This window comes from Phragmites australis, chromosome 22 (genome assembly GCF_958298935.1).
Source record: "Phragmites australis chromosome 22, lpPhrAust1.1, whole genome shotgun sequence".
Classification (NCBI taxonomy): Eukaryota; Viridiplantae; Streptophyta; class Magnoliopsida; order Poales; family Poaceae; genus Phragmites; species Phragmites australis.
The window spans coordinates 609,226-632,081 of NC_084942.1; the positions used below are offsets into that span (position 1 = coordinate 609,226).

General features: G+C 41.4%; 2 protein-coding genes and 1 long non-coding RNA gene across 5 annotated transcripts; 1 reads left to right on the plus strand and 2 right to left on the minus strand.

Annotated features, from left to right (window-relative positions):
• Positions 1-395: 395 nt before the first annotated feature.
• On the minus strand, positions 396-2,144 carry LOC133905232 (uncharacterized). The gene is made up of 3 exons (XR_009907588.1): positions 1,932-2,144; positions 1,075-1,286; positions 396-966 (listed from the first exon to the last, which is right to left on the minus strand). It is a non-coding gene; the product is annotated as an uncharacterized LOC133905232 (long non-coding RNA).
• A 1,377-nt stretch (positions 2,145-3,521) lies between these two features.
• LOC133905413 (RNA-directed DNA methylation 4-like) lies at positions 3,522-8,226 on the plus strand. Of its 2 annotated transcripts, XM_062347175.1 has the most exons (10): positions 3,533-3,966; positions 4,077-4,172; positions 4,499-4,593; positions 4,994-5,065; positions 5,506-5,547; positions 6,607-6,755; positions 6,841-6,959; positions 7,531-7,612; positions 7,697-7,767; positions 7,859-8,226. In XM_062347175.1, exons 1-10 carry the CDS (start codon positions 3,852-3,854, stop codon positions 8,002-8,004), a joined length of 987 nt encoding a protein of 328 aa, XP_062203159.1. In that variant the 5' UTR covers positions 3,533-3,851; the 3' UTR covers positions 8,005-8,226. The 2 variants fall into 2 exon arrangements, with proteins under 2 accessions (XP_062203160.1, XP_062203159.1); XM_062347176.1 differs by lacking the exon at positions 7,531-7,612 and having other exon boundaries at positions 3,522-3,966.
• A 1,551-nt stretch (positions 8,227-9,777) lies between these two features.
• Positions 9,778-19,917, minus strand: LOC133904290 (regulatory-associated protein of TOR 1-like). 2 transcript variants are annotated; one of them, XM_062345754.1, is made up of 23 exons: positions 19,375-19,917; positions 17,672-17,774; positions 16,956-17,038; positions 16,714-16,872; positions 16,506-16,622; positions 16,148-16,305; positions 15,885-16,039; positions 15,621-15,765; positions 15,466-15,544; positions 15,245-15,346; positions 14,952-15,035; positions 14,745-14,855; positions 14,303-14,656; positions 14,043-14,223; positions 13,316-13,927; positions 12,877-13,203; positions 12,648-12,768; positions 12,437-12,561; positions 12,222-12,361; positions 12,021-12,122; positions 11,098-11,183; positions 10,878-10,962; positions 9,778-10,737 (listed from the first exon to the last, which is right to left on the minus strand). In XM_062345754.1, the coding sequence occupies exons 1-23, from the start codon at positions 19,678-19,680 to the stop codon at positions 10,402-10,404; spliced, it is 4,071 nt and encodes a 1,356-aa protein (XP_062201738.1). In that variant the 5' UTR covers positions 19,681-19,917; the 3' UTR covers positions 9,778-10,401. The 2 variants fall into 2 exon arrangements, with proteins under 2 accessions (XP_062201738.1, XP_062201737.1); XM_062345753.1 differs by having other exon boundaries at positions 12,648-12,771.
• Positions 19,918-22,856: the final 2,939 nt, after the last annotated feature.

Here is a 22,856-nt window from a genome sequence, read left to right on the forward strand (position 1 = left end):
GGGACGGGGTGGACTTAGGGGTGAGTTCGGAGCAAAAATTTTAAGGAAGCTTAATCTCTTTTTCTTCTTCTTTTTTCCTCTTCTTTTTTTATCTTTTCTTGTTCAAATAATCAAACACACCCTCTCACAGCCGATTTCCTCCAGGTGGGTAGGGGCGATCTCGTCAACTCCCCTCTCGCCGCTGAACTGCCTACGTAGGTTCACATACTAACATCTATTTTTTGTTTCCAGAATTTTCTCTAATATGAAAGCTAGCTTCTTTGCGTGTCAATACATTATTACCATTCGAAGGCCATTACATTTTTAGTAGACCACCACAATTTATTTAGTGCTCATATATCTCCTGTGAACTTATTTGTCTCCAGCGATGCATGCATCTCCTGAATTTTGGCCATTCTGCTCATAGACAAATTTGCTTTTCTCAGCCATAGGTTCCATGTTCGGTTGCACCAATTCAGCATTGCTAGGTGGCTCCTGCTTTATGGTTCTCGTTTCCTCAGGTTGCGTCATTGCGGTATTGCCTGGTGGCTCCTCCTTTACATTGTAGCTTCCCCATGAGGTTGCAATGCTACAGAGGTGCTCAGTGACTCCTGCACTATGGTCCTAGCTTCCTCTTTCGGCTTCAGAATGTAGTATCTCTAAGAAGCTCATGTCCTACTCTTCTAGCTTCCTCATCAGGTTGTGCGATTATGGTGTGGGTAGATGGCTCCTCTGGTATTATTGCCTGCATTTGGACATCAGGATCATGAGCATCCTCAGCCACTCTAGATCCATCCTTTTCAGCATCAACTGTTTGGTCAGTCTTCCTCATGAATTTCCTTTTGTTCCATTTCTTCTTGTAACCACCTTTCTTGACTTTAAGTGGTTTTGGGGTTTCAATTGGCCTTTTTTCTATCTCCTTAACCTGCCTTTTGCCAGGAACAAAAATGTAATTTGTGGTGCCATTTGTGCAACCCTCTGATTGACCTGCACCAAAGCATTGCCCACCTGTGACCCAACATCCAAGCCAGCGCCGAAAAGGAGGAATAAAATTTGCACAATGAATGCCCCTGGATTGAATAATAAGGAAATTACCCCTGGATTGCAAGAGGAGCAGCTCGGGTAGCTTTTATCTCTGCCTCCTTTGTTCTAGCTGCAGCACCAATGTATTGTATGCTACCAATCTCAACAGTGCATATGAAAGGAGCTACGCCTGAAGCTTGTTTAGTGCAAATATAAGACGGAATGGCGTAATTCATCTTCTGAGCGTACTCCTAAAGAAGATTCTTGCACAGGCCAGTTTCTTGCTGCAAAGCATAGTAAGATGTATCAAAGAAACAAATCAATCAAGAAGAGACACTGCACTGTTACTGTTATGCTAGTTTCATGCTGATTCAAAGAATCTTCAAATTCTCTAAAGAATATCTTTGGACATGGTAATAAAATTGTAAACCATCCTGTGCGATATGTATGCTTCATGGATGGCTCATAAACTGGGCAGAGCAAGTTTGCAAGCATCCTCATTACTAATTCCCTACTATACCCAGATGAGAGCTTAGCGTAATCGGGAGCTTCAACAAATACAAACAAATAATTACAGCAAAGAACAATATTATCGAACTTGGTGAAATGCCATGAAACCAAATATAAGCTTTCGTGATCGTCTTTACACACTGCTAATCTATCACAGATTCATAGTCTAACTAGTTAGCATTACTCAAAAAGCTAATAACAGCAAAGAACGCAGGAACTATCAGCACATTCTCTGGAGGCTTCCCCATGCCAAGCTTATAAAGCAGATCTCTGATATTTTCACATCACTAGCAATAAAAAGAGGTACAGAAAGCACATCTTGTAGTGCTCAGCCCATGTAATTTAAAGAAGCATGTAAATGGTCTATCTCCATGAGCGCAACCTCGGCGGCGGACACAAAAACAAAAGGAGTAACTTACAACTGCTGGGATGCTTCCAGTCGCTGGTGCGAGCGAGGCGAGGGAAGGAGAGGAGTTTCGACAGAGGGGGACGACGAGGCTCTGGCTCTCCACCGGCGCGGCGGCGGCCATGGCAGCTACAGGCTCCTGCCTGTCCTGTGACGACGACGCTCCATTTTAGTCCTGTTGCCCGACTCCTAAAGCACTAACCCAGCTGCAGCCTCCTCCATGTCTTTTTTTTCTCCAACACTTAAGAGAGTTAAATATTATTATATTAATAAACAGAAAAAAATAGAATACAGAACCGAACCAATGGCTACGTTAATTTTTAGTTACATACGCACTACAAACTTAACTTGCGATCGTAACAAAACACTCACTAACAAAGAGCGCAACCCTATCGCTCCCGCCGCTCCCCAACAACTAGCCTCGTCAAAGATGTCACTCAACAGGGATGCCATATCGGGCCGAATGCCATCGAAGACGCAACGGTTGCGATACCTACAAATGTCCCAAGCCACCAAGATGACGAGAGAGTTGAAAACCTTTCGAGCCTCCTTAGGAACTCTAGTTTGCACTTTCCGTCACCATTCCTGGAAGACGGGCTCAAGCCCGTCCGGCGCCAAAGCCTGCAAGCCAACACGCTGGAGAGCCCTAAACCAGACCTCTCTGGCGAACACACAAACTGCAAGTAGGTGTTGGATTGTTTCGTCCGCCTGGTCACAAAGTGGGCAGCAGGGAGGATGCTGAAGGCCTCGGCGTGCAAGGCGATCTGCCATCCAGCATCTGTTGAGCATGGCTAGCCAGATAAAGAACCTAGCCTGCGACGGCGCCTAGGTCTTCCAGATCCTCCTATACGGCTCGAAGGCAATGTCACCTGTGAAGAACCGGCGATACGTCGAACGGGTGGAGAAAGTGCCAGACGGCTAGGGCAACCACAGATGCTGGTCGGGGCGTCCCTCCAACAGGACCGTCCCGTCAAGAGCATCCCAAACCTGCAGGTAGTCGACCAAAGACAGCCCAGAGAGACCACCATGGATGTCTCGAATCCACGCCTGATTCTGTAAAGCCTGAAAGACAGTTCGCATGGTGATAGCACGCTTCGTAATAAACAACAACTAGTGAGGTGTCGTGTCCGAAATGGAGCGACCATGGAGCCAATGATCCCTACCAGAACAACGTGGACCTCCCGTCACCCACCACGGTAGACACGGACACCGCGAACAGGGCACGGGGTGTTGGCATGAATTGATACCCCAAGCGTCACCCATGGCTGATCGGGATATGTTTTCTGCATCCAAAGCCACCTCATCCGAAGCGACCAACCGAACACGCCCAAGTTATGAATAACAAAGCCACCAAGCTTCCGCGATCGACATACCCACTGCCAAGCTACAGCACAGTGACCACCATAGACATTGCAACGTCCCTTCCACAAGAAAGCCCGTCTTCGCTTATCGATTGCTTTAGTCACCCATCTAGGCACACCCAAGATCAGGAGAATATGGAGAGGAATAGACGTGAGCACCGTACCAACCAGAACTGCTCTGCCAGTGGTATTCAATAACCCCGCTTCCCAACCAGGCAACAGATGGTCAATCTTATCTACAATCGGCTGCAAATTAGCCCTGGATAACTTGTGGATCGACAAGGGAACTCTGAGTTACTTGCACGGGAAATCCAAAACCGTGCAAGGCAACTTTGAGCGCACAAGAACGAGGCTTGTCTCAGGGAACCTAACAGGTATCACCAAGCTCTTATGCATATTACTAGACAGACCAGAGGACTCTCCAAAACAATACAAGATTTTGATGATAGATAGATTCTGGGCGGATGGATGAATGAAGAGCACCACGTCATCTGTATAGAGAGAGACTCGATGACCAGAGTCCAGACCCACCAGACCCTTCTCCTCTAGTTAACCCTACCTCACCGCCGGCCATGGCCTCCGAGGCGGCAGCCGGAGAAGCGTCCACCTCGGAGCCCGCGGCAAAGGAGAAGCCTATCGTCGTCCGGGTCAAGCGCAAGCCCTCGCAAACCCGTCCAGACGCGTTCTGTGAGCTCCCCTTCCCTCTTCCTTTCTCATTGCTCTGTCCCCTTCCTCTTCAATTTGTACTTTTGAAAAAAGGAAGCATTTTTGAGATTCTTTTTGTGTGTTTTTATCAGGGCTGGAGATTAATGAGAGGCCGGTGAAGAAGGCGATGCTCGACTTATCCAGCCTTTCCATCTCCGAACCCTCCTCCTCCGCCGCCGGTGCTAAAGGTATGAGCCAAACAGAGTCTGACCTGTGATAGATGGTTCACACACTATCAATAACTTGCATATGCAAAATCATGCCAAAATGTAGTCGTGTCTGCTAATGCGAAAGTTGAAACATACTTATGTCGCAAAATTTTAAAAGAAAGAATTCAACTCAAGCCGGTTACTTGACACCATGATTCTTGGAAATGTGAGTTTATCCTCGTATTTTTTACGTTTACATAATATGATATCAAAATTTCATTATTAAGACAATAGATAGATCGAAAAAATGGGTGCTTCCTTCACCTGCAAAAAGTTTTACTTTCTTGCTTTGCCTGTGCCTACAGCTTCAGAGGAACCACGAGTTAGGAAGATTCTAGTCCAACACATTGAGACAGTACACCATTCCGAAGCTGTTGAAGATGTTTTGCATTCTCTTTTGGTAATATTCCTTTCTGTGCCATTAGCATCCAGATTTGGTAGCCTCGCATGACATAGTCATGTCTTTAGTCTCCTTTTAATTTCAGTTGCTGTGTCACTAGTCTTCAAAGATATCTCCTACTGTATATGACCTCTTGTTAATTTTCTTTTCTGTGGACTTTATAGAGCTCACAATTAATCTTCATCACAACATTTTAATGCCTTTTCGGAGTTAAAATACTGCAACTAAACAGCTTCTTTGGAATAGAAAAAATATTGTACCTAAGTCTTTACTTGCCTGGAAAAGAGGAATCAACTTCTGTTGTTATACGTCCAAATATGGTTACACGATGGATCAAACAGTACTTGTTCTATACAATTGCTTAAGACTTTTTAGAAATCAATTCCATTTGTTTTTGCAGCTTGCTGACTCAAATACCCAAGAGATAAAGAGCAAGAGAAAGGAGTGGAATGACAGAATCAAGCAAGACAAAGTAAGTGAAACTTTCTGATAGTGTTTACTGGATTATTTACAGGGTGTTTGGTTTGAGGAATGGGGCGATGATGGATCATCCGTTCCAGAGGAACCCACTTGTTTGGTTTGAGGAATGGGATGGGTTGATCCATTTCCACCTCGTTCCTCACAAGCACATGATTAGTTTAAAGAACAGGGATGGTGTCATCCCACCAAAACTCATGGGATGATCCCATGATGGATGATCCCATCTAGGATGAGGTATCCCTCAAACCAAACAGCCTATTAGTGTCTTCGCTGATTCCCATGAGGATTATCCAATCATTGAACCTTTTGGTTTTCTCCTTGAACATTGATGGCGATAGCATTTACAATTCGGCAAATAGTGTTTGCCATATCTAGCTGTTGAAATGAATTTAGTGTTCAAATGCTAAAAATATTCTGTTCATGTGCCAACAGAAACAAGACCAGCTACGATCAGCAGCCAGACAACAGCATGAGGTACGCACATCCTATTATTCTGACTGCCGTCAGTTCTATGTGGTCAAGTTTTTACAAGTTCTAACGAGGCAACAAATTTAATGGATGTCGTAGATCATGAAATATGGCATAACTCAAGGGTATAATTAATGATAGGAGCCAAGTGTTCGAGTGATTATTCCGTGCACATTTAATACATCATTCATCATTGTTGACATGCAAAGCATTTCCCTTTTCTACGTTTTGAGGGTCAAATTGCATTTTCTTTTGCAATATTTATGTGTACTTTATTTTGCGTAGTCCAGTGTTAAGATTTGTTGTGCATGCTCTGATCGGTACGTATTTGACTAGTGCAAGAGTGCATCCCAAAATAATGCCACAGTATGTCCTTTAAGTGTTAACTATGCCATTACTACTACTGCATTCTTCTGTGGCTCTTATATGTCACCTCACGCGGGTATATGTGTAATTGGGTTTAGCTTCACAAATACTGTCCCGGTTGAGCCTGATTACTGCATAACTATATGGGAGCAATCAGGTTAACCAATCTAGGATACCAGTAGTGCATGCCAGTTGTTTTTATTGGTTGAAGTTGGACTCTGGGAGCACATCCCCTTGGCACAAGCACATGGCAAGCTTGGTATGCAAATGTACAGCTACAACATATGCAGGCTAAGTTAACGATTCCATGGTGTACATTGCCAATCCCTGGGCACATGTATGTATATTGATGGATGGTTCTGGGTTGTGTTGAGTAATGTGGTGATCAGGTTCTTTGAGAGCACATATCTGACAGTTTTGAGTGGATAGGATTAGTCCAATATGGATTATTTTAGGTTGTGGCTCACTAGTATACAAATGTCAAGAACCCATTCTTACTGAGTAGGGCTAGTCCCCAGGAGTTGTTATACCCTGGGCCTTGGAGTTTTAGATTATGTGTATTTGGATTTCATCAGGGCAGTACTATTATCTAATTTTCATGAGACTAGAAAATTGTGATCAAGTATTTTATTTTCTTAAATGTCATGGTGTTTTTTTTTCACATTGTTATGCATGGCTTTGTTCATTGATCCTATATAGGATCTGGGAAGAAATGCTCGCTTTGCACAAATATGGAGGAGTCGGAAAGGAGAAAAGAACGAAGTTGATGAATCACTGAGAGAAATATGCCATCTTTATGATGCTGCCCAAGTAGACCCTGATGAAGAGAAGCACCCGGCAGAACCACGGCAAGTCTTGCTTTCTCACAATTTACTAGATCTTCTGGAATCAAAAGTTGTATTGTTGCACGTTTTCTTACGATGTTCTCTGCAGGATTATCTCTTTTGAAGAGGGTGCTGTTTTATGCAACTTTCTTCCGCTTATACGGGAGTACTTGCCATCAGCTGCTGAAGAAATTGAATCAGATATTATTTCACTGGCATCGTCAGAAGGTATGTAAGCTTTCTTGCCTTGAGATGCTCTTCAAAATCTCGACTTTTGAATTAACTTCTTTTAAAAAATGTAGTTGCTCTTCTAGCTATTGATTCATAGCTGAACATGTCAAGGCCCAAGTGCCAAGGCTTAGGTTGTTGATTTTTGGATTGGTTGGATTCAGTTCTCTAATGAGAAGGAAGAAAATAGATATTGTGAAACAATTTCTTCCACTGCTGTTCTAACGGTGTGATTGAAGTAGGACATGAATTTTTGCATGGATCAGTGTATCTGATGCAACATGCCAATTTGTGTGATGCCATAGTTCAGGTCAAAGCCTCATGTGGAATGCTTACTCACTGAAGCATAAAGATAAAACTAAGTATGCTGCATTTTTGTGTCCATGTAGGTTGAGATTTTAAATTTTGTTTTTTGAACAAGTTATATGCTTGAGTTAAGATCCTTGGTGCTTTCAATACTATAGAAATATGTGATCATGAGCTCTATTGATGGTACAAGTAGTAATGTTGTAATGGTGACCAGTTCTGCTCCAGCACTAATTTTGATGAATCTAAATTTGCCGAGGAGCAGATTCAGAAGTTTATGACATATATACTGTTAAGGAGGTGGATGATACAAATATGGATGACACATCAGCAGCTTCATTTCCACTGTAATTGTGATTCACATGTGTTCACTCTGCTCCTTGCTTATGTGTGGATGTTTTGATGTTTTCTAAGCGATCTTCTTACATTAGGTTACAAGTGGCTGATGATGAAGATGAATGCTACGATGATGACTATCCATATGATACAGATGATTCAAATGGTAATTGTCAAATAATTCCACTTGTATAATTAATTGGTTAGATCTTTTGCTATTTAAATTAGGTGAATTTTTTTCCATCTTGAACATGCAGCCGAAGATAATCCAGTATTCGATTATCCTGAAGAGCTGTCGGAGAGTGAAGGTGATGGTAGAGACGGTGAGGATTCTTTTGGGGACATGGAAGGTTCTGATTCGGATTACGAGAAGGAAGAAGTAGAGGTGGAAGAAGATGAGTAGTGGCGATAGGAAATTGTGATGAAGCCGCACAGTAGTAAATGAAAGCTGAATGTAATGTTTGACGATGTGATAGGTTCAGCAGCAGATTAATGGATCTTTCTGTTGCTCATGCTGGAAGAGGAATGTACTGCTCAACCTTGTTTGTCAGTTTGTATAGAACGTAAGTGTATGATGAGAGGGAATTGGGAAGTGTCGGCTAGTCGCCCTCGCTGTTTGGCTGGACACTGCTTGTTTTGTTTTTTCTTCTGTTCCCGTGGGCCTGCCAAACATACGGGCATCCGGAAGGCAGGACTGTTTGTAGAATTTTTAGATTTTGACCTTTTTTTTCAAAAAATTCTACGCATAGATTTATGGAAAAACAATGTCAAAATATAAACTTTTTTTTACGGTGTCGTGATATTTGGTATTATGATTGAATAGTATAGCGTCATGATAATTGCACGATGTCGTTAGCACGGGCGCAAAATGTCAAGTTCAAAATAGAAAGAAAATCACTGTGTTAAATATCACGTGGTGTCAAATATCATGACATCATGCAAAATAGTTTATTTTTAGAAATTAATTTTTGTAGGAGTCTATTTGTAGAATATATTTTTTAATAGTTTATTTTTAGAAATTAATTTTTGTAGGAGTCTATTTGTAGAATATATTTTTTAAAAGATCAAAATGTAAAAATTTCACGGACTATTCGTGGCCCGGTTGCAGCGAATTTAGCCGCGACCCATTTTAATGACTAGAGCATTTGAGACATCGACGTCGGAAACGAGGAAGATTTGTACCGCTCTTCTTTTCCAGACTCTAATGCCCCGGGGCGCGCACTGCACATGATCACATGCAATGTGGCTCTACAGTTTCAAAAAACTATGCTCAGTACATTTGATCACATGCTCAGTGATTGTCAGATAACATAACACTGTGCTTATCACTTCTTAGAGAGAAAGAAAAAAAGGGCGACGACTATAATATTGTGCACGGAACAGTAACAAAACAATAGGGGAGAGAAGACCACACAACACAGTATTGCAATTATCAGCAGATGATTCTCAGTACATTTGATCTTGAGCCCACTGCCCAGAAACAACAGATTCCATCCAGGTAGGTCGTAGGTGTGTATACACACACACAATATATCCCTCAATTGAATTGAATTGTTTACACAACACGCAAGCACAACTAAGCTCTGCTCGACCACCTTTCAGCTCCTGTTGATGGCTCCTCCAACATCTGAATGCTCAAGCACATCCAACGACCAAGCGCACGCAGCTTTATTCTCCGTGCAGTGCAGATGCCACTGGGCGAGACTAGCAACAGAGCAGGCAGACAGCAGTCTCATCAGAGCTCGTATTGCAATTATCAACAGATTGGATTCTCAGTACATCTGATCTTCGACCCACTGCCCGGAAACAACAGATCCATATACATCTATCTCCCTCCTCAATTGTTAACACAAGACGCAAGAATTGAACAATAAAGCTCAACCACCTTTCCACGGTTTGGTTTCATCATGGCTCCTCCTGAAGCACATCCTCCAAGCTGTATTGTATAGCTTCAATTCAATCTCCGTGCAGTGATGAATGCCACTGGGGAGAGGGAGATAATCACCCACAGATGCACATCATCCATCAATCCACCTCCAGTGTCAAGACATCATAGCAGGAAAGTAGTTACATAGATACCACAAGACTTAGCCGCTCATGTTTCTTGTTCTTTCTTTCACTTCTGGATGAAAACTACTGAAACATCCTTGCACGCATTACATATTGAGACCAGATAGCTGACAGCTGTACAAACACGATTCATATATACAGGGGTATGGGCAATCTGTCCAATGATTACAATGCGAGATACAAGATGGCATTGATTCATGCAGACCATCTAGTGCTATATTAGCTGGACAAATGCATCTTTCTGTTCAAGAACATCTATAAGTGAGAGACATCATGTGCATGCATTCTACCTGGGCCCATATGCACAACCACTTGTCCAGGCAGCCCCTATCAAACCTGATTTCATGACATGAAGCGTCTGCAATCTGTTTTTACACTTGGCAAAGGACCATCCAAATGAGGTTACTATTTACATTTTGGTTAACCTATGTATCATTATTTGGGGGAAGCCTCCAAAGTTCAATGACAGGACCAGGGTAGGGTTCAACAACCTTCTGCAAGGAGGCTAATGAATCTTGTGCTGTATCTTACAAATTGTACACATCGTCCAACAGGCAATCTCTCATGCACTGAAAGCCATGGCGCCATCACCAGTTCACCACTGTGTCAGTAACCAGGCTTCACATCATCTTGGATCTTGTAGCAGGGCCATGGCGTGGAGCCATCATCTGGCCAAACATAAGGCCTACCGATTGCATGAGGTCGCATGTCCAAAGATGTAGACCTCATCTTACTTGTAATTTTCCTCCGCATAGATAGACACAAGAGCATTATCACCAGCACCAGCGGCCAAGAGTGATTTGTATGGGTGAAAAGAAAGGCAATTTACACTGCCTATTCTTTGGCCCATAAAAGATGGCTGGTAGCGTATTATCGTCAACTGTTCTCCTTCAAGACTGAACACTTTAATCATCTGCTTGGCTGAGCCACTTGCAACAACTGGGGCATACCGATGAACAGCTAATGCTGTAAGTGAACCCCTGTGTGCCTCGATAGTGAGGTAAGGTTCAGCTGCCCTTCTAACATCAAGAAATTGAATGTCCCCAGCTTGAGATGCACTTACAATCTGTGATACCATAATGATAAAAAGGGAGCATTGTAAAGCTGAAACAAGACTACGCATTTGTAAAATGACTTAGCTAGCTTTAACAACTGAAAATTAAAGGCATAACGAACATAACAATACAAAGAAGTTGTAGTATTTACCTTGTATGGATCAAACCCAGGCTGAAACCCTATGCCCACAACCTTTTCTGTTCTTGGGGCATGTGGCCTGGCCATATAGACGAGCCTACGGCATTGAAAAAGAATATTCAGAGTTAAAACATACATTGGTGGGGGGGAGGGGGGGGGGAGGCAGCAGGACATATGCATGGTATTCATCAAATGGCAGAAGGCCAATGGATGTAGATACTACTTGACTTACCTATCAGGGGTGCGAACATCAAATATCCTGACAGAAGCATCAGCAAAACCAGCAGCAAAATGACCAGAGTGGACCTGAGATGCAGACTGAAACAGAAGTAGCAAGAATAGGTCATGCAAAGAACAGAAGAAGCAGACCTGATTAACATAAAACTTGGTACAATAGCTAGAATCATATACATAAAGCAATCAAACAGCTCATTTCACACCTATGGAACGAAATTCATATGTTCTTGAGAAACAAACCTCCAAAACGTTATAAACAGCTTCCATACACCATTAAGAAAAAGGAGAATAACAAGATAAGTTGACAAAACTAGTACAAGGGAATACACTACTTATTTTTTTTAAAAGCATAGTTTATGATACTACAGGAGCAAATCCTTAGGCAAATTCCTATTTACCTCCCCTCCAGCTCACATTGCTCAACCTACTCGAGACAAGTTGACAGTTTTCCTACAGAAAGTAACGCCAAAAACCACATCCACTCATAAAAAATCTTAGCTATTTGAATTGCACATGCTTACTAGGTTGATGCGTGTGCATGATCATTCTTCATGAAGGAATATTATGATTCCATTTCCTCTCTATTAGCAATTCATACATGGGTAAACCTCAACTCTTTTCTGCCACATTTTAATTGTCACAATTTAACATCAAATATAAACCTTGGATTCCATGATATCCAATGACTAGCGGTGAAATACAGTTGCACAGTATATGTTGTAAGTCATTGATTAATTTGAAAAGGGAAGATCATAAAGTATGTAGCATGAACTGCATAACAGAAAAGAAAACACAGAATCACAGATAAATGATGAGTTCCTCAGTGACAAAGTGCAAGATAGCCTAGTCAAAGAACAAAAATAGGTTATTTAATTAATATTTTGATTATTCAAATAGCAGATGCCAACAATAACTCACCAGAGCAGAAATGGCGCTATCAGCAGATGATTGAATGGTGCTGAGAAGTTGTTCCTTGTCAAGATCCCATACCAGGATGGAAGACATGTCACCAGATGCGTACTATTTTACAACAAAAGGAAGCAAGTCCTTGTATTAGAACAACCTACAATGCATAAAACAAAATTACAGAACTAATAGAAAATGACACCAAAATATCACCAGATAACCAGATTGCTGCTGCCAATCGATCACAATACTGCGACCAGCAGCTCGATGACCCTGAACTGATGAGAAAGCAGTTACAAGTTTCTGTCCTCCCTTTTGAGTAAAATTTTTCCATATACGGACATTTCCATCACCTGCAATATGAAAATTAGATAGCACAATGGTACAAGATAAGTACAAAATGGAACACGTAGACAAGAAAGGCATACTTGAGGCAGCTAAAAGCAAGCTCTCATCAAGCTCATTGATAAGCAAAAGCTTAGTTAGCCCTCTGTCAGATAACTTATGGTTTTCAAAAGTGTTCACCGGTAGCGCATCGTCATAGTTCCACACTCTGACATGACACAGAACTTTATCAACTGCAGCAGTGCATATGAAACACTAGGATTTTCAATTTTCATTTTAATAATATTTTTTCACCTTATTTGCTCATTTTCATCAGCTGCAACGACGATCGGAGAAAATGGCATCAATAATGCTGCTTTTGTACCCAACTCAAACCTCGTATCCCAGCTAGCAATTTGGCTAGTCATCTTGCAAGCTGCTCTTCCCACCAACCACCAAAAAACGGAGAACAAAAAAAAAGAATAGATAAATAAGAATACCAACAACAATAATGTAATGCACAATAATGTATCGGTCCACGTACAGGAACGCTGGCATTTAGCAATGCAATCCAGTGCAATTCGTTCTCTCTCTTCTCGTCTAGCATTTGTGCCCTCGTTGTCATCAGAACCAGTTAGAAGTGGCCTAGAGAAGTGACCACAACTCCAGTTGTAAATTGCTGATTGGGGAAGTATACTTAGTTCAGCATTACTGGGAGCTGCAGCAGGGCTTAAAAGGGGATCAGCTAAGCCCTCAGGTGAATTCATAAGATGTGGTCTGAACTCCATAGAACACACTCGGCGTAATCCTGTAAGATAATCATGCTGAGGGGGGCTAACAGGAGGGGTCCTAAATGCCATTGAGAAGTTTCCTGCAAAATATTGGTAGACTCAATTCAACAATTCTTTTCTTCCCCTGAACATCTAGTGCACAGGAGAAAGTGAGGTTCCAAGCACACAGCAAGGAAAGTGATTATAACTTACCAGAATTCATATCAAACCAGGAAGAAGAGCGTGCCATTCCAAAGTTTGATAGAGGTGCAGATGTCTCTCCTTGATGTGCACCACCACTGTTAAATCTAGTATGTTTCATGACCACTTGCTCAACACCAATGAGGGACAGTGCTCTCCGACCAATAGTTGCAATTCTTGGGTATGGATCTTTAGCAACAGAACACATAGTTGATATAAATTGAGAATAAATTCCACTATCAATAGGCTTTGACCTGGTGTAGCTGAGACCACCATTAGTTGCATTCTCTTTCAGTAATATGCCTGAATCAGAGAGTTGGGAAGAATCATCTGACTGGGGTGAGCCATGCATGATGCTATTTGTCGCAATTGGGCTGCTTGTAGAAATTCTTCCATCACGGCCAGTGGCACTGCTATCACTGCCGACCCTTAGCACAGGACCAATATGAGAAGCAAGGCCACTGCTGCCTTGTAGAATGTTGTTGGGGCTATAAACATTGCTTGGATTGCTTACATTAGCCAATGATGGTAGTGACTTCAGCAAAGAATTGGTTTGAGGTTTCCAATACTCAGCAGCAATAGATTTGAGATGTTTGTTGTGACCCAATGCAAAGCGGGTAAGCGCTGGAAAAACATCAGCTCAACTCAAAATGATTCCCAAAAAGCTAAAGAGAATCTACTATGTTCAACACATTAAAAGATGTGTTGTAGGAAGAACATGTTTTTCTAATGCACATACCTATAGCAACCTCAAATCTAACAAGGGGACTACCATCTGAAGAGACCTGCAGAAGGCTTCGAACAACATTTATTTCAGCTTTCACCTTTTCATCATCATCAGAATCATCATCAGCTCCATTTAATGATGAAGATCCCATATCCAGGAGATTCCCAAGTGCAAAAACAGCAGAAGCTCTGACCTGGACAGACCAAATATTTAATATGTATCTTGTGAAGTAGGCAAAAGAAAGAACTGATACAATATGAAGGCCACTGTACCTCAGATTGAGGCTCCGATAATAGACATATAACAATGTCTGGTGCATTTGATTGCAGACCAAGCAACTGAGCCTCAGGGAAATCTTCCCAGAGTTTGCCGAGGCATAAACAAAGCCACTGCAAAAGCAAAGGCTCTGTCTGTGCATCATGTGGATTCTCAGGTTGAAGATGTCTCAGGCAAACATCTATAAGACCTGCATTAATACAAGCCTCTTGACCCCTCTTATGCCCATCCACAATAACTGCTAAAACGAAAGCGGCCATTGCACGCTGCTCTGGGTAAGCATCCAAACTGTCAAGAAACCTGATAAAATATGCATGCCCTCCATCTTTAACCAAGTCAACCTGACATGACTGTCATCGGTGGGGAAGGATACAGGGTAAACACCTGAACCTAGAAGGACAAAAGGAACTTCGAAAGATTCCAAAGTACAGTGCATACCTTATCAAGAGAGAGAATTTTTGTCCATATGAACACAAGAATTTGACGCAACTCCATTGCACTTGTTTGAAGCAGTTTGAGTACATAAGGGAAGATTCCGACAGACAAGGCCTACAACAATGAATTGTCAGAGGTTGAAAATTCTAAAGAGAATAAACAACAAGCATTTCATAAAAAAAAAGCATGCAGAAGAGGTCAGCTACATACCAAATCAACTGCCCATGGTCCCATGTCAAGAAATCTTCCAAGCAGAACAAGTGCTCTGAATCTGTGAGATTGACTAAGCAGGACCTGCACAAAAAACAAGACGTTAGAGGAAAGAAAAGAAATATAATGGATAGGATAACTAAAGGGAATGCATGTAAAACATTTTCCCAAATTAAAACTGTAGCAGCAAAGAGATAGGCAATGAGGTGCTTGAAAAATAGCTAACAAAGTAAGTTAAAACTGGGTTTTACAAATCATATTGACTTACATGTAACTGTAGCAGAAAGTCTTACCTGAAGAACTATAGGTAACTGTTCAGGGTGTTTCTTCTCCTCAGAGCCATGATCAAGCCATATTTCAAAAGCCGTCAATTGTTCCGTAAAAAATGGGCTCGGCTGGTTTGAATAAGGAGACAAATAAATTGGCAATACCAAAACAATTACATTCAAATGGCACAACAATATCAACAAAAAGTGTTGATATTTCTTGAAGTGCTAAATGACAAGTATAAAACCTGAAACTCCACATTTGGATCAGCAATTAATTGAGGAAGCTTGGAAAGGCAGATCTCAGCAGCCATGTCCCATGCATCCCTGACATTTACCAAGTTACGAAAAATGCATGAAAAGTAGCTAATGCAGAAAGAGAAGGACTAGTCAGATTAGTTACCACATATGGTGTTGATGTGTTGGTGGTAACAATGGGAAACAGATTGGAGAACAATTTGCAGATCGCATGATTCTCTCAGCAAGTAAGAAGTTGCGAAAGAGACTAGCAACCAGAAGATCTTGCCTGAAAAGCCTTTGGAATAGATCTGCACAGTGAAACTTGTATCACAAACCCAATACAGCCAGGAATATTCGTTTTGAACTCAAATGACCTTTGATTTTTCTTGTTCCTAAAAATATTCTATCCATCTCCTAGACTACGTACCATGAGGAAGAACATTCCATGCAATAGTATCAGTAATAGCAGTGAAAATCCAGTTCAGCTCCCCAAGAAGAGTTTTACGGTCATTTTGCCTTCCAGGAATTTGGTCGATAAGAGAATGATCCAGAGAACCACGGAGTAATGATCTCTTACAAAACCTGCATAGTTTATAGACATGCCCACAGGTAAGGACAAGTCAAATAGAAAAGGAGAGAGTATGCGATAAGAGACAGTATAAAAGTAAAGCAAGAGAAAGTACTCCATACCAGTGCAATGCCATTTTGATGGGTGTTGTGAGGCAAGCTGTAAACACGTCAGCAGGATATTCTGCACTCTGGGGGAGAGTTTGATGTGCTTCGCAGGCAGCAAGAAGAATGCAATCCTTCAGTGAAGATGCAGAGCTGCTAGAACTCCAGTCTAGGCGCTGAATTAAATGAGAGTCACAATGAATACACCAGGAAAGATGGAAACAGACACAGAACACATATGCTGAATTAAATGAGAGTCACAATGAATACTAAACAATCCAGGAAAGATGGAAACAGACACAGAACACATAGATCATGATGACCTTCAACTTCAAGCATGAGAGAAACATACACTAATTAGAAGCTTATAACATACCTCAAGAAAAGCTTTAACAACAATTCCAGCAGCTGAGCAGTCAAAGACATAAATTGAAGGTGTTTTTAGCCATGAATCAAGATCAGTAATAGGAAGCGGAATATACTGGGTGTAACTCTGCAACAAATTTGAAAAAAAAGACCACTTCATCAAAGGCATCCATGATAAGTACATGCAGCAACCAATGCAGTGTATTAATAAAATTTACCTTGTTAAACACCCAAATCTCACCATTGGCTGTAGGTTTTGGTACACCATGACCGTTATAATGGAAAAGGACTCTCTCTGATCTGGCATATTTGCGGCAAGTATTACAAAGCTTCTTAACTTCCTCCACTGTTGGATCCAGCTGAAGCTTGTAACGAGCCTGCAAGCGCCATTAGGACACGAAGATGTAACTATTGAGTACCAAGATATCACATAAGTTAAACAGGAAAGCAAGTTCTTCACCTTCGGTTGCCATCGTTCGTACTGCGAGTGCAATGTTTTTCCAATACTTTCGAGGGCTTTTGGAGGTGCCATAGAAAATGGATCTGAAAACAAAGGATGAAAAGCTATGAAACAGATATCAAGGCAACTGCATGAATGCAATAACAGTTTTAAAGTACAATCCTATCAACAAACATGAATCACCATGTTGTCTAAAATCTGGCGCACGAAGACACAAACATTAATAAAATAAGTTTATACCTTCAACAACAAAGACATGCAGTATCTGAACCTAGAAAAATCTAATTCCCCTATAATCGAATGCCAGTTATTAACTTAAAATTCAACAGTGGGCCACGTGCATAAAATCATCTAAAAAATTATAGAGCAAAAATAATCTCGTTTTGGGGAGATAAATTTCAACAGTGGTGTTTTAAAACAGTACGGGCCAGACAGTTTCTTTGTTGCAATTACTTCTAATTAACAATATGCCCTCATTTGCAATTACTTCTAATTACTCAGAAATACAAAAGGTGAGAAAAAAATAAACAGATTCACTGAAATGTTGAAAAATGGATCATTATCAGTGTATCCTAACTTCCAAGACAATTTTATGTGGTGATGAGCTGAATTCCACAAACATTAAAGATGAAATAGGACTATCAACTGCAGGTAACTGTATTTTTTCTCAGCTGATTAGAAATTTGGAGAAGATATATACACATCTAAACATTTACCTATCCAGCACTCCATTCTTGCACAAGGGGAAATTTTAATTACATCTGGCGGATCAACACTGATGTTTAAACATAATACAAGTGCAACACATCCAGTCTTCATCTGCACCACCAAATCCATTATTAGTAAATATGTAAAAGATTAGAACTTATAAAGAAAATACCATCCAATGGCCAGACAATAGAAAACAATAAAATAGCTAAAACATCCTAAAAGAATGATCAGTGATGTATAGTAATACAAACCAATAATCCAACCGAAGTAGACAGCCAATTAGAATAGCAAATAGAAGAAATAAACAAAAAAAATCAACTGTGGTCGATTTATACAATATATGTAGACCTCAGTAGATTTATGCAATCTGTACATTGTACAATTCTGCATGCATCTTTTTACAAAGCTAACAGTGGGTCACTAAAATTCAACATGATGCTCAGACAAGCAAGCATAAGCTGGAAACATTCAAGGGATTTTGTTTGAAGGGTGAAAGGACAGCTTAATGTAAATGATATTTTGTTACACCAAGTGCTTCTACAAGATTCTAGACAAAATCTAGGAAAATGGAACATCTGTATATACAGAAGTTGTATTTTCTCTTTGCCCAAAAACATCAGCAATCCCTAAAATTATCCCAGAGATTTCAAGGCTCATAGTCATAATGTTTAGTTGATTTCCACTACAAGTATGGCAACCACATCTTTATCACCAAAACCTCCTTCCCGTCAATAATGTACGTCCGTTGCTGTGAACTGAAACACCCTATTTCCCATCTGGTGGCTCATGCCATTGCATTATGCACAATGTGGCATCCCTGAAACCAATGCATGCTTGCATGCCAGCTTCGTGACAGTGGAATCTCTTAAGCCTCAGTGACACCAATACCTTGGGTAGCGAACTTTGCCTAGGCAGATGACTATGAACCAACTTGATCCAGGTTTTGTGCATGTTTTAACTTATAGCTTCACCAACAGCAACCCGCTGACACTAAGTATTTCTTTTAGCAACATGACGCCAGCCAGTCACTGATAAGTAGTGTCACTAGGAAGGGGAGGAGCCATCCCTTCTGAATGCAATTGCGACTATTGGATCCCAAAAAAGAAAAATTAAGAATTGCATGATTTCAATTTTTTTTTTAAAGAATGCATTCTGCATCCACAGAAATTCGTATATGTAGGTATACATATGCGACGATAATCATTATTATTAAAGCAGCGGACAGTATGATGCAATAAAAGAGTAATTGACATGTTATTTGAGTCCTGCTCTTCAGTCCCCCAAAACTTATTGAACACTTGGGAAGCAGAAGATACCAACTTGTGGCAAACAATAACAGCTAAATTGTGCTGTGGATACCCATTTCATATCATAATTGTCCTGCTTGCAAGACTACAGATCATAGTGGCACTCATTCCATGACTTCCAAAAACTCATTAGTTATTTTTTAAGCACCGCAGTCAAATCATATTTCGTAAACAAAAATGATAAATGATGCTGAATTTGTACTTTGTAGATACTATAACCACTTAACCCGACCGGCAGCCGCCCTAAATTTCCAATTTTTTAGCTAAACCAGCTAAGTGCACTGCTAATTGCAATTCTATGAACCCCCAAAGAACCCAAAGGCACCGAATCTAGCCAACAGTTGAGCAACAGCAGAAGCAGGAGCAATAGAAACAGCAGCTAGATGCGTCACATCCATTACCCGGTCTTTTTGCCGCCACTTGGAGACGAGCCCGCTGGTAGAGGGCCCTGCAGCAGCAGCCGCAGCCTCGTCGAGCCCCTCGAGGCTCTGCTCGCACAGCACCACCACCTGGGGCAGGTGCGCCACCGGCGCTGGCTTCTCCTCATCGGCCTCCAGCCTATTTCTGGGCTCTGGTCCGTTCACGACAGGGAGGTCATCCGTGACGTGGTTGTGGTGGTGATTCGGCAGTGACGCCGAGGGCGCGGCCGGCGACGGCGAGGACGACGAGCGCACGAGCCTGGACGCCATGAGATCTCCCAATGCCATCTACGTTCTCTCTCTCTCTCTCTCTCTCTCTCTCTCTCTCTCTCTCTCTCTCTCCACGTCACCCCGCAGCCACCATGAGGTCGCGGAGCCTGCTCACCTACATCGATCGATTCCGCCCAGCCCAACGAATCCGACGGGGGCAGCCAGGTCACTAAGGGCGGAAAGATTGGGCCGAGGTTGGTGGGGAGGGGTTTAGGGTTAGGGTTTGGATGCGGTTGGGAGGAGAGAGAGAGAGCGGGGGGGGGGGGGGGGGGGGCGGGGAGGGAAGCGGGGGGGGGGGGGGGGAAGGGAAGCGGCGGGCGGAGAAGCAGGCGATGAGAGAGAGAGAGAGATTCCCCGACTTTCAATTGCTAAAAAACACGGGAAAAATATTACTAAAAAATTGGAAATTGGATTCTCTCTTTTACAGTTTTTAACAGTCCCTGGAAAATAAATACACTTCGTTTTGGATAAAACATGCTCTTAATATATAAGTTTGATCACTATTTTTTTATTACAATATATTTATAAAATTCAATAAATTTGTGATATTGTGAAAATACTACCGAGACAAATCTACACATATGATTTTAATGTTTCTAACTAAATACTTTGAAAGTTATTGTTAGTAAAAAAATTAAAGTTTGATCGATTTTTTTCTAAAACGCTATGTATTTATGATCGGATGGGGTACTAGTTTTTGGGTAGTGGTCCAAGCGTATGGGATTGCGTTGGCTACCATTTTTCCTCTGATTTTATTTCTTAGATTTTCATCGGTTCTTTCTTTTAATGGGATTTCCATTAATTCTAGTGATGCATAGCACTTGTGAAACTAAAGTTTGCCAAGCAAGAATAGCTGCATGGATCAGCTTGGCAACCGGATGATTATACGGTGGTTATTCATGATCATAAACCGTGCACCGTGGTGATGTCTACAGAATGTCAAGCTTGCCTGCATTTCCATCGTAGATGTTGCAATTGTGATTTTGTATGGGAAAAGTGCATAACATGAAGTAAACTTGCCTTAGGACAAGTATAGGGGACAAGGCTACCGTGTTCTAATTCGATCCATCGACTAGGGATTTTTTAAATTTAAATCCGGAGGACTTGATCCAACTTCTCACTATGCAAATAAGTTCTAAAAATGAAAAAAATATAACAATTGCTGTTTGTTACAAATCGGATGGGTAGATTGCATATGGGATCGATGGCAATAACACGAGTCAAGTAGATGTAGATCCCAAGAAGCAGATCGATCCCATATGAGATAGCAATTGAATTGATGCTGGGGAGCTGTCTGTCATCGACTAGCTAGGTAAGATGCATGGCAGATGGTGCTCCACTCTACTTCTTAGCTACTGCAACTGTTATTATAGGGTGAATTTGATTGAAGGATAATGCTAGATAGGATATGACAATTTGTGTTTTGTTGTTTTATTGGATAGGATGATCTAATTTTTTATTTAGTAGCACGGATAAAATGATCTAATTTCTTGTTTGGTTAAGGTTAGCTAAAATTCTGTATGATTCACTTGTCATATATTTTATTTTTTATTAAAATATAATCATGTGAGATCTTATTTTGTTGATTTAATTGCAATGAATACAATTGTACAATTGGATCGAAATAAATGGTTTAGCAGATAATACTATTAAAAATATGTTAAAAAATGTATTTACTCTAACCAACCAGAATATACCGCGGGGATAAAACTCATCAAGAATATGAATGGCTCCGTCCAATATTTTTTGGCGTATAAGCTCATCTAAGTATCTCAGAAAAATATTACTCAAATCAACCATCCTATACATCGTCCTCCAACCAAACACCCTCGAAAAATAGATACTCATATCCCATCCAGAAACATCCCATAAAACAAACACACCTACAGCGAACACAGAGTAGGAATTTGTCTTGCTTTCCCTCCACAAATTAAATAGCATTTGACTGCCCACGATCCATTAACCCATAGAGTATGGGCATGTTTGGATTGTATCATGCCCAACCCTGCCAAGAGTTGACGCACCCAAGGATTGGCGACCAATTTCCACGCCGCCGGTTTGCCGACGCATTAGCGAGGAATTAACTTGTAAGGGTTGGGTGACACCAACGACGCGAGCTAAAAGTTGGCACCCATCCAAGCAACGGCCAATTTAAACTGGACGAGCCAATATTTAGCGAGACAAGCATTGGCATGATCCAAACAAGCCCTATATATAACTCTTCTGCATCCATTCATTTATCCACTAAGCTCTCAAATAGTACAGACTGTCTTATTTGCATGTTAATAATGTTATTGTACCCTTGCAAACTCATCTTCTTCATAAAGCGTAGCATCAGCCATCCGGTCGTTCCAATACATCTACTCTCTCTCTCTCTCTCTCTGTCTCCCGTTTGGAATTTGATCGCCTAGGCTGAATCTTCACATGGATTGCATTCTCTTTTCCATAATTTGATAGTATGTCAGTTTCAAAATCTGATTCTTATGCAAACCAGCAGGTCAGATTTCACTAGCAACTCAAAATGTACAAGCAGTACCCGCAAGATGCCGTGTAGTTTGATTGTCAGGTAGTGCACCACATACTATAATGGTTACCTGGGCAATTCACCTCCTTTTATTTTCTGTTTCCCGTCCGAAGAACAGATCCTAACTATTGCAGCAAGAAAATATAAGGCGGCTCATGCATTCAGCCCTGCCCTGCCTTGCTGTGTTGTTTCTGGGGCAATGGTGACCCTTAACTTTTCTTTTGGCCACACCAAAGGGGGCACACGAGTCAGCAGGAAGGGGGGCACACCGGCACAGAGCAACAATAAGATGAGACATGAGACACACCTGCAAAGAACAAGCTATCTGTTCACAGGTAGGCAGGCTCAGAAAGTTTACATATACATATGGATGGAGTGGTGAGATGTGGTCATAGGATTAGCTGATGCCGTACCTTCTGCTCCATGTGCTCCTGCTCTTCTTCTCTCCTCTTTCTTGGTCTCAACTCAACCGTGTTGATCTGTGTGCCAGCATACCTGCAAACTCTGGAGGAAACTGACTGCCCTTTGTGACAGACAACTGGAGGTGAACCTCTTCAATGAACCAGAAAAAATGGGTAATTCTTCTCACAGTAAGAGAAAGCTGCATGCATTTTTCAGGGTCTAATTGCTGTAGTTTTTTTTACAATAAAAATCTGTTAATCAGAGGCAC

Bases quoted from the DNA above. Each gene is read 5' to 3' on its own strand.
- LOC133905413 (XM_062347175.1), top strand. From the start codon at position 3,852: ATGGCCTCCGAGGCGGCAGCCGGAGAAGCGTCCACCTCGGAGCCCGCG. The intron at 4,594-4,993 runs GTAATATTCCTT...TTGTTTTTGCAG, and splicing joins ATGTTTTGCATTCTCTTTTG to CTTGCTGACTCAAATACCCA. The intron at 6,960-7,530 runs GTATGTAAGCTT...GCCGAGGAGCAG, and splicing joins TTCACTGGCATCGTCAGAAG to ATTCAGAAGTTTATGACATA.
- LOC133904290 (XM_062345753.1), bottom strand. From the start codon at position 19,680: ATGGCATTGGGAGATCTCATGGCGTCCAGGCTCGTGCGCTCGTCGTCC. The intron at 12,562-12,647 runs GTGAAAAAATAT...GTGTCATGTCAG, and splicing joins GATGAAAATGAGCAAATAAG to AGTGTGGAACTATGACGATG. The intron at 11,184-12,020 runs GTGAGTTATTGT...CTTCTGTTTCAG, and splicing joins ATAGCGCCATTTCTGCTCTG to TCTGCATCTCAGGTCCACTC.